This window comes from Sander lucioperca, chromosome 2 (genome assembly GCF_008315115.2).
Source record: "Sander lucioperca isolate FBNREF2018 chromosome 2, SLUC_FBN_1.2, whole genome shotgun sequence".
NCBI classification, from domain to species: Eukaryota; Metazoa; Chordata; class Actinopteri; order Perciformes; family Percidae; genus Sander; species Sander lucioperca.
This window is the reverse complement of record NC_050174.1, coordinates 17218481-17231090: the sequence shown is the minus strand read 5'-3', so window position 1 is coordinate 17231090 and position 12610 is coordinate 17218481. Positions and strand designations below refer to the sequence as shown.

At 41.3% G+C, this 12610-nt stretch overlaps 2 protein-coding genes across 8 annotated transcripts in view; one reads left to right on the top strand and one right to left on the bottom strand.

Moving 5' to 3' along the window:
* The window catches only part of slf1 (SMC5-SMC6 complex localization factor 1), a 31383-nt gene extending 30794 nt beyond the window's left edge, over nucleotides 1-589 (bottom strand). For 2 of the 4 annotated variants that reach the window (XM_031308670.2, XM_031308672.2), the window contains exon 1: nucleotides 315-588. The gene's annotated coding sequence lies outside the window, so the exon portion shown is untranslated. Of the gene's footprint in view, nucleotides 1-259 lie in introns of all 4 variants that reach the window. The other 2 variants (XM_035994312.1, XM_035994309.1) reach the window with 2 other exon arrangements.
* A 221-nt stretch (nucleotides 590-810) lies between these two features.
* The window catches only part of kiaa0825 (KIAA0825 ortholog), a 133347-nt gene continuing 121547 nt past the window's right edge, over nucleotides 811-12610 (top strand). For 2 of the 4 annotated variants that reach the window (XR_004106612.2, XM_031308744.2), the window contains exons 1-3: nucleotides 811-1233; nucleotides 4801-4953; nucleotides 12151-12313. Coding sequence is in view for 3 of the 4 variants with exons in the window: in XM_031308744.2 (XP_031164604.1) it covers nucleotides 4823-4953; nucleotides 12151-12313 (294 nt within the window). In the remaining variant the exon portion in view is untranslated. The remainder of the gene's footprint in view (nucleotides 1234-4800; nucleotides 4954-12150; nucleotides 12314-12610) is intronic. The other 2 variants (XM_035994305.1, XM_035994297.1) reach the window with 2 other exon arrangements.

Sequence of the window (12610 nt, the reverse complement as noted above, 5' to 3'; positions counted from 1 at the left end):
ACGTATACCGATGGAGCATTTGGAACTAAACATCATGACAGTTGATTATATGTATTGGCATTTCATTTGACTAACGTTAAGCCAGTTAATAATGCTACACTATGATGCGTTCAACGCACCTTAAGATACTTGCACATTCAAAACAATATGGTTCTCCTGTAACTCCCTGCCACATTAAATGCTTTGAATAACCTTGCCACCTTACAGTCTCAGTATTGGTGAAATAACCAAAAATCGACTTTGGTTCTTGTTCATTCACCAGTATTCAATTTCGAGTCGTGTTAACTGCTACAGCTGGCTGATCGACCAGGTACCTTTCCTCACATCACCGATGATCTGTGTCTCCTCCCAGTTATGTTCAGGCGCGCCAAAACTCAGACACTCACACAGACATCCAATAACGTGAGCGGTGTTTTGTACCAGCGGTTGACTGCTTATTCCAAAAATGTGTTCAATTTCGCGAACACAAATACATGACGACTTTGCTCATTAGTGTTGATAAAAGGTCGATATATGTTTGATCCATCAGGCGAGATCACTGCCCAACCGCCATGTGTTGGCACACACATTCACGGCATCTAACTATTTTGGAGGGGAGATTCGTCAAATAGTAGTATTGTGTACGCATTAGCAACGTTTAAACAACTATATATTCGATTGAAAAGACGTAACACTCTAATGATGTCATGCGTTGTATAAAATGTCATCTACTAATAGTACAATTAATGTATACAGTATGTCCGCCAATGTACAGTAACTCCCCCCCATTTGGTTTGTCAGTTGGAATCTTCCAGCGAGCGGAAGTTTTCATAGAGCTACTTCCAGGTTGTTGTCACGGACGCTTTCTGTCCCCGGAAATAACGAGAACTGGAATTCATAACGTTAGGGCACCGATTGATTACCGGGGATGTTTGATCGACCGATAACAATAACCTGATTCTGACAGTGAGCATGCTTATGAAACCGCACGGCTGTTAACAGAAACGGCTCAGTTAACGTTCAGTGTCAGCGAAAGATACGCTTCCCTTCACAGTGACGATAATGTATTTATATTAACCTAGCTATGTGTGCTGTTGCATTGTCTTGGTTTGCCGTTTTGTTATGGCTACAAATAGCTGTCGCAGCCAAATCTCAGCAATAAGTCACGGTGAACGACTCTGGTCATATTTTCCCTACCTGTAATGGATTGACATTTAAACGAGAGACGAATATAAAGGAGCTAGCTAGTAAAAGGTAAGATATACGTTATAACGTTACATATGTTGTCGGCCAAAGTAACACTGAATCAATGCAGATATGTGACACATGCGCCACATTTTGTAAAAGTTACAGATAACCTGTCCACATTAGCAAGTATGGTGTCAATTCTTTGTTATGGAGGGCTACTCCAAATACCACAACAAGCAGGTAACAATCTCTGCCATATTATATATCACTCTCTCTACATGATCTACAAACATCTGTTTATGGTTAAACGCAAGATTATACTAGATACAACTGTAACAATAAAGTATTATCAAATGAGCAGTAACTGATTAATCAGTTAAGTTGTATGTGAAACACAATTACCAAATATTTGCTGGGTCCAGCTTGTCAACTTAGATTATTTACCACTTTTCTCTGTTTTATGTTATTTTCAATTGAATACTTTTATGTTTTAGTTTTAGTTTTACTGTTGGTTGGACAAAACAAGAAATTACTACATTTTAATTCAATTGTGATGTCTATGTTCCTTTACTGTTTTCTGACGCTCTATGAAATGATTGATCAGTAAATCAAGAATGTGATCTAGAAGGTCTGGATGTTTCTCATGGTCAAACGCCATCATTAAAAAAGCAAGTAAAAGTCAAGAGCTCGACCCAGGGACATGTTGCTTAGACTTGTCAACTCATATTTGTGGTAAATGCTAGAAGATACTACAAAATACTTGTTATAATGTTTTTAAAATGTTGCCAAATGAGAAAAAAAAATGAGATTATAATGTGTTGCTGTAATGATTAGATGATAATTTATTAGACAGATTAAAAATGTTATAAGTCATGAATAAAGTTGTCTATTATTAAGTATTATTGTTAATTGAATACCTTTGGAGTTTAGACCATTGGTTGGACAAGACAAGCAGTTAAATGATTTCACTCCACAGTCTGGTATATTGCATATTTTTCATCTGTCACCATGTCATTTATCTGACATTTTACAAACTAAAATATTGCTCACTTATACGATACTTGTTATTTGCAGCCCTATTGGACACTGTGCATCTTTGCAGTTTATGATGAATTGATATATTTACTTTGTACTTGACAGACTCTTTGTCACATGTGCAGTTATCAAATACGACTAGTAAAACCTTTATGTTTATGGCAGTTCTCCTACAGTAAATGTATGTTTAAAATAGGAGTATTTAAGTTTACTGAAATCATGACAGTTGTGATACAATAAGCTACACAATATGGGCTGCTCCAGTGTGACAATATTGTCTTGTTTTTCAATATTTGTAATTGACTCATCGCTCAGGGTACTTTAATACTGTAGAATGATTATTATTCCACAAAACAGCAATGCCAAGTATATAATATCAGGATTAAGTCATGTATTATTCATCCCCTTATTGTAGGCCAATCATTGCTCAAGTTGTTGCACTGCAATTTCTAAACAGCATCTTACACAGCATATTTTAAGAAGATAATATGTACACATATTTCCCTATAGTAAAGGGAAAAAGTGAACAATATATTTTAACAAGATAAGTGCCTTCCAAATTGAGCGGAACTTACACTATATCAAATCTGATGAGACTAAAGCCCATCTCTAAGCAGGCAGGACTTATTGTAAAGAAGAAAATCGGTCAAAGGCAGTATAGTGTAGCAGGACCACATGGTTGCACAGTAACACTGAAGCCATGCTCCCCCCCGGGCATGCATGAGATAGTTCTCAGCAGTATTGTGATCTAAGAATATACACCTATTTAATTTATTATGTTTCCTTTACAGCCGACTGTTAACTTCAACTTTAAAATAATGTTGACTCTAACTTGACATGCTCTAAGTGGCTTTAAAGCGACGGCCTGGGGGACGTGCTGCTAAATATTTCACAAAGTCATTACTGTAAATGGGCCTGTGTGTTAGCCTAGCTGTGGTAGACAGGCAGCAACAAGAGAGAGAGGACAGTGATAGGTGTGTGTGTGTGTGTGTGTGTGTGTGTGTGTGTGTGTGTGTGTGTGTGTGTTTCTTCCCCTGTTCTAATAGCTGTGGAGTGGATGTTTGAGGCAGGCAGTGTCGCAGCGCCTGGCCCAGTTGTCCCTGTTGCAACACTGTGAAACACACAGGGGCTCCTCCAACATCTGCTTTGTAAAGAGCTAATGACAAGACAATGGAGACTGCATGATTTAAAGTATAGTACTAATGAGGCCCTGTGTGCTGCTTGGAGAATCCTGACACACACTCATTTAGGCTACATGTACACACTCATGCTCAGGATATGTTGGCAGACCAGGAGGTAGACACACCCAGCAGACATACAGTGTACACATTCAGACCTTCTGTCCATCTGTCTGTCTGTCTTTCATACCCTTAAAGAGGAGTATGGTGCTGTAGAGCCCACACACAAACAGACAGTATTTAAAATCACATGCACACACACACACACACATGCATGCACGCACTGTCTGGCTCAGTGCAAATAATTACAATGTTGAGTTCCTAATCCATGGATTTAAAATTGTATTCCTTTTCACAAATGGCTGCCCATAGACCCCTTCTCAGACAGTGGCGCAGAGGGAGTGTGATGATGAGGGGAAACAGTAAGAGAGAAGAAGAGAGGGAGAAATAATAAAGGACAAGCTTAACTGGTGAGGCTGTCAGCAGAGGGAAATAATATTTGTCCAGCTGGACAGGCCTCCCTTTGTGCAGGCTAAATGAATGTTGAGCTTCCTGTCTGCCCTGTCAGGGAGAGTGGCATAGACTGTATGCAGCAACGAAGAAGCGGAGTGCGGGGAGCTGTTTGGAGTTTGACAGGGATTATTAAAATCAGAGCAGATGATGAGGAAGGGGCGAAAGGCGGAGAGTGTGAGAAAGCCAAATTGACACAGACACTCTCCATTACCTTCCACTTGACTCACGTTGATGACAATGTTGATATGAGACCCAGCAACGCAGCACCGACGTGGGATTGGCTGTTAGCATGAGCGTTAAGCACCACGGGGTGGGGGAGGGGGTCTCTCAGTTGTGGCAGCGACGTAAGGAGATGAGTTGTTTATTTAAAGCCTTGACTGAAGAGCATCTCACCTCATTTTTTATTTATTTGGTCTTTTTTTTTTGCTTTGTGAACTCACTATTGTGTCAGTGAGTGGAAATGGTTAGAGGCTGATGCAATGCATTTTGATCAGGGGTCCTGCTACTGCAAATGATTGTCTGAGGAAAGAGGAGGGGAACTGGAAGAAACCGTGTTAGTTGATGATAAGCTTCCTTTTGTTTCAGGTGTTTCAGGGGCAATTGATTTGTGCCTCCTAATAAGACTCCTGTTTGAAGAAATTTCAAATTATTATAGTCCACATGGCTGTGTGTGTGTGTGTGTGTGTGTGTGTGTGTACAAAATGTGTGCGTGTATTCAGTTTCCTTGATAGACAGCTGTGATAATACTACACTCCAGATCTCTGTTATTTGATGTCAGCCTAAGCTGTTGATTTAATCCTGACACCAGTGCTGTCTTTCTCATTATTTTGCTTTATGAACTGGTACATGTCATGTGGAGTATTTCTAATGTTATTCAGTAAGGTTGCCTTTCTCTTTCTCTCTCCAGTTCCTTTTCCCTGCAGAGAAGTATGGAGTGGCCGGGGGATTTTCCTGAAGACCATGCCTTTGTGGAGCTGCTGGTTCCAGGGGTTTCCAGTGAGCTGGACTTTGAACAGCTCCTAAAAGACACCGAGGAGAAACTCAATCTCAATGCCAACAGGTCAGTCAGAGTAGCAAAAGCATCGACTTATATGTCAATCAAACACTTTTCTTTGACTTTCACCTGTCCCCTCCAACCACTCATCACTTACATCACTTTGGGAATTTTAACTTTATAATGTCAAAGCCAGATTGAAATTAAATACTGTCCCAGCAGATAAAGATGCCCCAAATAAGAAGACACGGATGTGACAGTAAAGTTTTTAAAGCAGACTTTCTTTGAGGGATTATTTCCTGGAAGGGCCTTCCATTTCTTTCTGTGAGTTTCAGGTGAATTACAGGAAGTGGAGTGCAATATAATGTGTAATTCATTATGAGAACACAACACTGGTCAAAATGAAATAAACGTTAAACAGTTACTCCGACAAAAGAAAATAAAAGCTTTATGTTTACTTTGATGGATTATTTTGCTTCTCACTGTGGAAGTTGTTGTGCATACTGTACCAAAGATTAAGGGCTCTGATTTATTTATGCTGATGTGCAGACACTAGCAGGAATCATTTTAAAGAGAGGACCCACCTGACTGACTGACAGACAAGACACCAGTAACGTTGGGTAACACTTTACTTGAAGGTATCTACATAAGAGTGACATGACACTGTCATGAACATGAACACATGAACCCTAACCCTAACTCTGGCCCTAACCCTAACTCGTCATGACAAAAACCGAATGAGACTTACTGACAGAAGCATTATGTCATAAACATTTATGACTTGTTTATAATGTTTATGACACGTTCATGACAGTGTCATGTCACTCTTATGTAGATACCTTCAAAGTAAAGTGTAAACTAACATTGTTTACAATGGCAGCAATATGAGCAGTGTTGCAGAGGTAGAAATATAAAATCCATAATTAAAAGAGGAAAGGTCTGTTTTGCTTTCTCTTTCTCTCTCTGCCACTCTATCTTTCTCCTTATCACTCTACATAGTTTTATCATGTTTATCTCCTAAATGAATATGTCCAGTTTACCAATCACACATGGAGTAACAGCATCAGTGTTTAAAAGATATATATATATATATATATATATATATTGCAGACTCATTCGAGGAGTGACTGGTCAATTTAATTACTTACTTCTGAAAATGCCTGCTTTCAAAAACATCACAGTATTGAAACTTCTCATGCCAAATAAAGGGATTTGTTTTCAACTGAAAGAAATCCCTAATTTCTGTCTCATTTACTTAGAGTAAAAGGATTAACACAACTATCAGAAATATGCCGGGGGGAAAAACTCTGATTTCCTGACCATGTGTGCAGATTTCTAACAGGCCATTTACTTGAGATGCAGTACACAGACCTATGACAGGTAAAGTGCCACTGTGGCAGCAGTGCGGAGGAATGAAAGGAAAGATCATTACTTTAGCTGTGTCTTCTTGTATCTAACATATAGTTATTAAATCCAAAGTGTAAATGTAGTTTGTTTGTCCATGGTTGGGCTGATTTAAGATGATTGTGTTGAGATTCATGAATCACGGCCTCTTTATGAATCCAATGTTCCCACACATTTTGGGTAAAGTATTTGATAAGATAAACTAAAAAAAATAATATTTCTTGGTGGTTCAATTTCATTAATTACTGGAACAATCTTGCCATCATGTGTTATGGGAGAAAATGCAGTGTAGCAACTTAAATCCGATTTTTTTTTCACCGAAGACTGAAATATAGACGCCTGTCAATGATGGCTGATGGGAATAGTTGGAGAGCCCAAATAGACTGATACAAAGAGAGACACGGGGGGGGGGGGGGGTCAGAAAAAAAAGAGAAATCTATATTTCAGGTCTTTTATCGTTTGTGGCGTTGTGAGGCTGAGGGCAGATGATGAAGGACAGGCTAAATGTAGCAAATGAACAAAGCCTCACTCTGGCACCATTAGTGTCTGGGACCCATCCTTTCCCCCTTCTCTCTTTCTCTCTCTCTCTCGCTCTCTCTCTCTCTCTCTCTCCCCCCCCTCTCTATTCTCTCTCTCTGTCTCCCTCCCCTTCTATTCCTTTCTTTCCTTCCTCCTTCCAAATGGGAACATCATAATTGAAGATTCCACATCTTGAGACGAAAACCCTTGGGTAGGTAATTCAAGGCTTATTACAGAAGGCCGGGCCATTTTTCTGCTTTCTAAGCATTAAAGGGTTATTTTGTGTTCCTGCAGATGGGAGTGGAATAACCATTATGAGAACAAAGCATCCAGATAATGGAGAATAGGGCTAAAAATAAGGCAATCCTCCTCTTGCTGTGGGGGACCACTGGTCAGTGTCTGTCAGGCTGCAGTTAAGTTCCTCCCAGACTACTTCAGGACAGCTCTTTTACTATCGGGACACATCCAGGCAAACAAAATCTTGCAAGGCCTTTTTTTCGCCTCAACCAGGGTGGGCTGCAGACACACACACACACACAGACACACACACACACACACACACATACACAGCTCACTCACCTGCTGCCCAATTGACGTGGGGACGAATTACGGAAGTGGAGGAGAGGAAAGGGAAGCTGAAAGATGGAGGGCACAGAGCTCCTTACACCCGTGAAGGACTTCAACCTGTTTATGGGTCATAGTGACTGGCCTGCTCCCAGTTCTCAGATGTCAGAGATTTGTCTAAGAGCTGCATCCTAATTGAAGGAGATTAAGATAGGCTGACAACGGAGCTAGCTCCCCCAAATTGAAATGCTGTAATCCATTAGTTTTCATCAGATGGAACAGTGGTGTGGTTCAGGGTCGGGTGGGGAGTGGGGCCGCGGAGCTGTGGGCTACCTGCAAAAGACCTCTAATGAAGTGTCAGCACAGGCCTGGAGACTGCAGACAGGGCTCTAGTTTCACACTGGCAAGGCAAATGGCTCTCACTAGTCACCTGCCAATCTTGATCAGGGTACAATATCAATACTTTTAAATTTGATTCTGGGTGTGTGTGAGTGCTTCTGATAATCAGGATTTAATGTAAGTGTGCAAGCAGGTGGAGTTGAAAGCCTGCCACAGTAAAATATCGTACAAGGTTCCTTCTCAATGAACAAAAATACTGATCTGTAGTCTTGCAGTATGTAGCTGATTTTGTGTTTAGCTGTGCGTGACACGTGTGTTAAGTTATATCAGCTGTATCGGTTCTCCGGTATCATTGGCTGGGCTGGGTGGCTGGGGGGTTGAGGGCTGAGGGCACTAAGTGGGCGACAGGCTGGGCCAGGACGGGATCTGTTTTCAGCCTGTTCATTCAAGCCCATTCACTGCTTTTCCCCTCGCAGAATGGGGCCCATTGATGGAGGAGATATTTAGTTCTCAGGCGGCTGGTTTGGCACTGACTGGAGCTGGGGTTTATTTGAAAGGGATCTTCCTGCCCCCGTTGCCTCCAACCCCCCACCTCCTGTAGGCGAGCGGAGCGCGACAGACAGACAGCCCCACAGCAGCCCACCCACACTAAATTAATTCTGACAAGGAACTTAAGATAACGTCAAAGCGCTGACTAATCGCAGGATTGGGTTTCTGTAAGTCAGGGAGCTGTGAAATGTGCCATCATATCTAATAAAAGACCTCCGGTTGTTCCCTTTCTCTCTCAGCGGTGGTGGAGGTTGGGGGGGAGGGCGGTTGCGGTGTCGACTGTCTAGCTAGACCGCTCTGAAAAACAATTAGATTTCAGTTCAGCAGTGAAAGTGCAAGTGTGTGTATGTGTGTGCCAGTTAGGGTAAGATGATTGACATGTTTGTCAAGAGGCCTAAAGAATCCTTTCCTCCTAGTTTCCTCTGACTCTTTTTTTCTCATTCTCCAGGTCTTTTGTTGAGTTCTGCTTCGGCATTTTTGCCATTACGGGTTCGTCCATTGTCATCTTTACTCAGATAGTTGAATGGTTTTATTTTCTGAGACTCCTCTGTTTTCTATCCATTTTAACCTTCCTCTTGTCTCATTCTCTTTCTGTCTCTTTCCTCGGCATCTGAGCTGCTGGCAGTGGAAGTCATCAGGTTCGGAGCTAATCCTGCCAAGTTGATTAGGCTGCAGGTAGCTTTTACACCAGCGGGCAAAAGGTCGCAACATTGTAGAGAGCTGGATGGACTTCTTGACACAGACCATCCACATTGACTTTATAACTTACAGCACAAGGCCCTAAGGAGGGGTAATTGAAAAGCGAGAGTAAGGAAAAGAAAATTAGGAAAGTAAGAGTTTTGAGGACAGAGAAAAGAAAGAGGGGAAATAGAGAGAGAAAAACTGTGGAGGCGAGGCGTGAGAATGTATCCGAAGAGGCAAGTGCTGTTGCTGTAGCCATTAGAGTACATTGTTTTGTTGAGTGAAGGCAAGAGTGAGATGATGGAGAGTGGAACTAGAGAGTGAAGCCCAGAAGCCATTCTCCTACCTGTCTAAGTCTATGGTTTCAACTCAACAATCTCTTTCTGTCGAGTCCACATATTGCGAAATTGAGTCTCAGAGACTGCTCTAACACCTCGCGGAGTCCCACTCTATCAAGGTTGATGTGAAGGAAGCTTAATCTGAAATCAAAAACCTCAATTCTGTTATAGAACTGAGTAACAAGAGAGAAGCCACCCAGTTCATATCCCTAGTGTAGTCAACTTACGTTTTCTGTTTTTAATGAATGTCAGAGAGTCGGTGCAAAGTGAGCTATACAGATGGAAGCCCATTTGAAACCTGCTGTCTATGTGAAGTCCTGGGGTGGAGCCCAGAAGGAACATCCATGTTTATGACGTACTATAAACACACATACAGTGCTCCGTGCTGCCATTTAATCTACAGCAGGGTTTCATTGCAAGTCATGGCACATGACGGAAAGCTATTCTAAAAATTAAATTTAGAACATTTCTTACTTTTGCATTTTTTTTTCTAAAATGTATATTTCTTCTGTTTATATTTTGCCTGCCCTAAGGGATAAAAAGGAAAGTAAAACTGTTGTTTTAAGTATGCTGTATCCAGAACTACATTTTCTCAGAAAGTCTTCGCTATATTCTCCTCAGAGAAAGCAAAGTCAGAGGTCGCACAAACAAACCAGCATCTAAACAGTCCTTTGTGTTGTTTAAAGTGGTGTCTGTTAATTTTACACACAGTGCCGTCAGCAATCCTGAGCCTGCTTTTGCTTTGACCTTGCTGAAGCTGTGTTTTACAGCTAGTGAGCTTTGGGCAAGCATAGTTAAGAGTTGCTGCACTCTCACAGTCTGTTACAAGTTAAAGCAATATCTTTCCTATACAATGTTTATAGAAAAATCAGGAACAAAGACAGATACACAGAAACACACACACACACACACACACACACACACACACATGAAAAAAAGCCTATTTTAATGAGGGGTGTGTAACAATATTACCTAGCATCAAATCACTCCAAACACACAAAAGCACACCCACCTTATAATCAAGGTTTCTGTCAGTCAGCAAGTTGGTGTCAAGAGAATAAAGTGAGATGCATCATCTGGCCTGCCTAAAGAAGAAGAGAAAGAGATAGTTAAAGAGAGAGAAAACGATAGCATTAGGCAGTGTTCAACCTAGAGGATAGCGGTTTTGCAACAGTCTATAACATTTTATCCCCTTGCGTTTTTCCCCTCTGAAACGAAAGTGTGTCAGATTGAACGGTTATTTAATGTCTTGCCATTGTAAGACATCTGGATGCGTTCATGGCCCAGGAGCAGGCAGGAGGCAGTTTATAGAGCTGCGGTAGGGAATGAGCTGTCTGAAATGGCACTTTGGCTCTGTATCATGTATGCTAACACACACACACACACACACACACACACACACACACACACACTAACACACTCACGCACACACACTAACACACACACGTTTGGAAGACAACTAATTAATATTCTCATTATTTATTGATTATTTATCTGAATATTTGATTAATTATGTAATCGTGTAGTGTATAAAATGTCTAATGTCAAGTGCTTATTTCAAGTTCACAGAGACCAAAGTGACGTATTTAACCAACCAATTACCGTTATTTGATCACAGAACTGTAATTCATAGATTTGCTCTTTTCAGCCCTACTTTTGCTGTATGCACACGCACATTCAGGCAAACAAACACACAGTCACACATAAACACAATGGCAGCATTCACAACACCATAACATGTTTAATTATGCAGGTATGTAGGCGTACGCACGCGCGCGCGTACACACACACACACACACACACACACACACACACACTCTTACATGGCCAAATATATATGCATTGATTTGCATGGAAATGACTAAACATGTCGAGCCCAAAGATGTCATTTCTAATCTGTCATATTAAAGGGGAAACGGAATAGCTGATGCAGTCTGTTAAAATCAAAAGAGCTCTGTTTGTGTGTGTGTGTGTGTGTGTGTGTGTGTGTGTGTGTGTGTGTGTGTGTGTGTGTGTGTGTGTGTGTGTGTGTGTGTGTGTGTGTGTGTGTGTGTGTGTGTGTGTGTGTGCGTGCGTGCGTGCATGTGTGTGTCAAGGGGAAGAGTAAGACGTGAGACGGAAAGAAGCGTGTGTCTCAGATGCCTGCAGATGCCTGTAACACCACTTCACACCAGATGCTTAGCACACACTCACACACTGATATATCGATGTCTGTGTTCATTACTGTTGATGCTTCTGTAGCTGTCTTCTCACGGCACGGACACTGAATGAGAGTGAGCGAGAGCCAAACATGATGTGGTGTGTAGGTCTGTGTGCACCTTTGATATGGTGTCTACGTGTTTGTATTACTGTAATGTGGCTGGTTGTGTGTATTGTTGCTGTGTTTTTGTTGTGCAGCAGCGCCAGCATCGTTATTCGGATATGTTTGAATGATTGGGGTGTACTTAATCTCTCGACAGACTCCTTTCAAAATAAAGACACTGTCCCAGCAGATCTTGAAAGTCAAACACTTTGTCCAAGCACGACTGGGTCATGGAAGAGTTTATATTAACAGGAACATGTTGGCTGTGCGCTGGTAAACATGTTATGTTGGAGAATATCAGATGGACCAGCTCTAATCCAAACGTAAAAGCAGTCGATTTCTAACATTAAAATACTGTAAAGTTGAGACAAAATTTGGCTTAAAATCTCATCTTTCTGATGTCAGAACTAAGCATAAAATTGTGTGAGGGGGGTATTTTCCACTCAATTTCCTAAGTTAATATGTATTTTGCTGAGTGCTATACTCTTCTGCTCTGAGCTTGGTAATGTATGCTGTTCCATGGTCCTGAACTCTCAGACTTACACAGTGTGTTTCCCTTTCACTCAGCATTGAACAGCAGCTAAAGGAGCTCCAGGCCAAAATGGGAGACTCCCGGGAGCGCCCACCGAGCCCTTCAGAGTGTCTGCAGTGGTTCAACCTCAGAGCGCACGACAGTTTCAGGCCTGTTACCACGGGACATCAAGAGCTCATGGATTTCTTCAGAGCTTTGGTAATACGTCAGGGTGATGGTGGTGATAATAATAATAATAATAATAATAATAGTAATATTTATTTTAAATACTTTTCAGATATTAAAACTGTATGAACTTTCTGAAATGGGAAATCTAGACTGATAACTAATGGCGGTTATGTCGATCATAATGGTTTCATCAATCTGCACTAATATTGCTGAGTATCCGCAGTTTCCCACCTAATTGCACTGACATTCCATTGTTTACATTTAGCTATCCGTTAATTAAACTGCAGCCCTGGTATTAACAAGACAAGTAAGAATACAGCCCTGGAT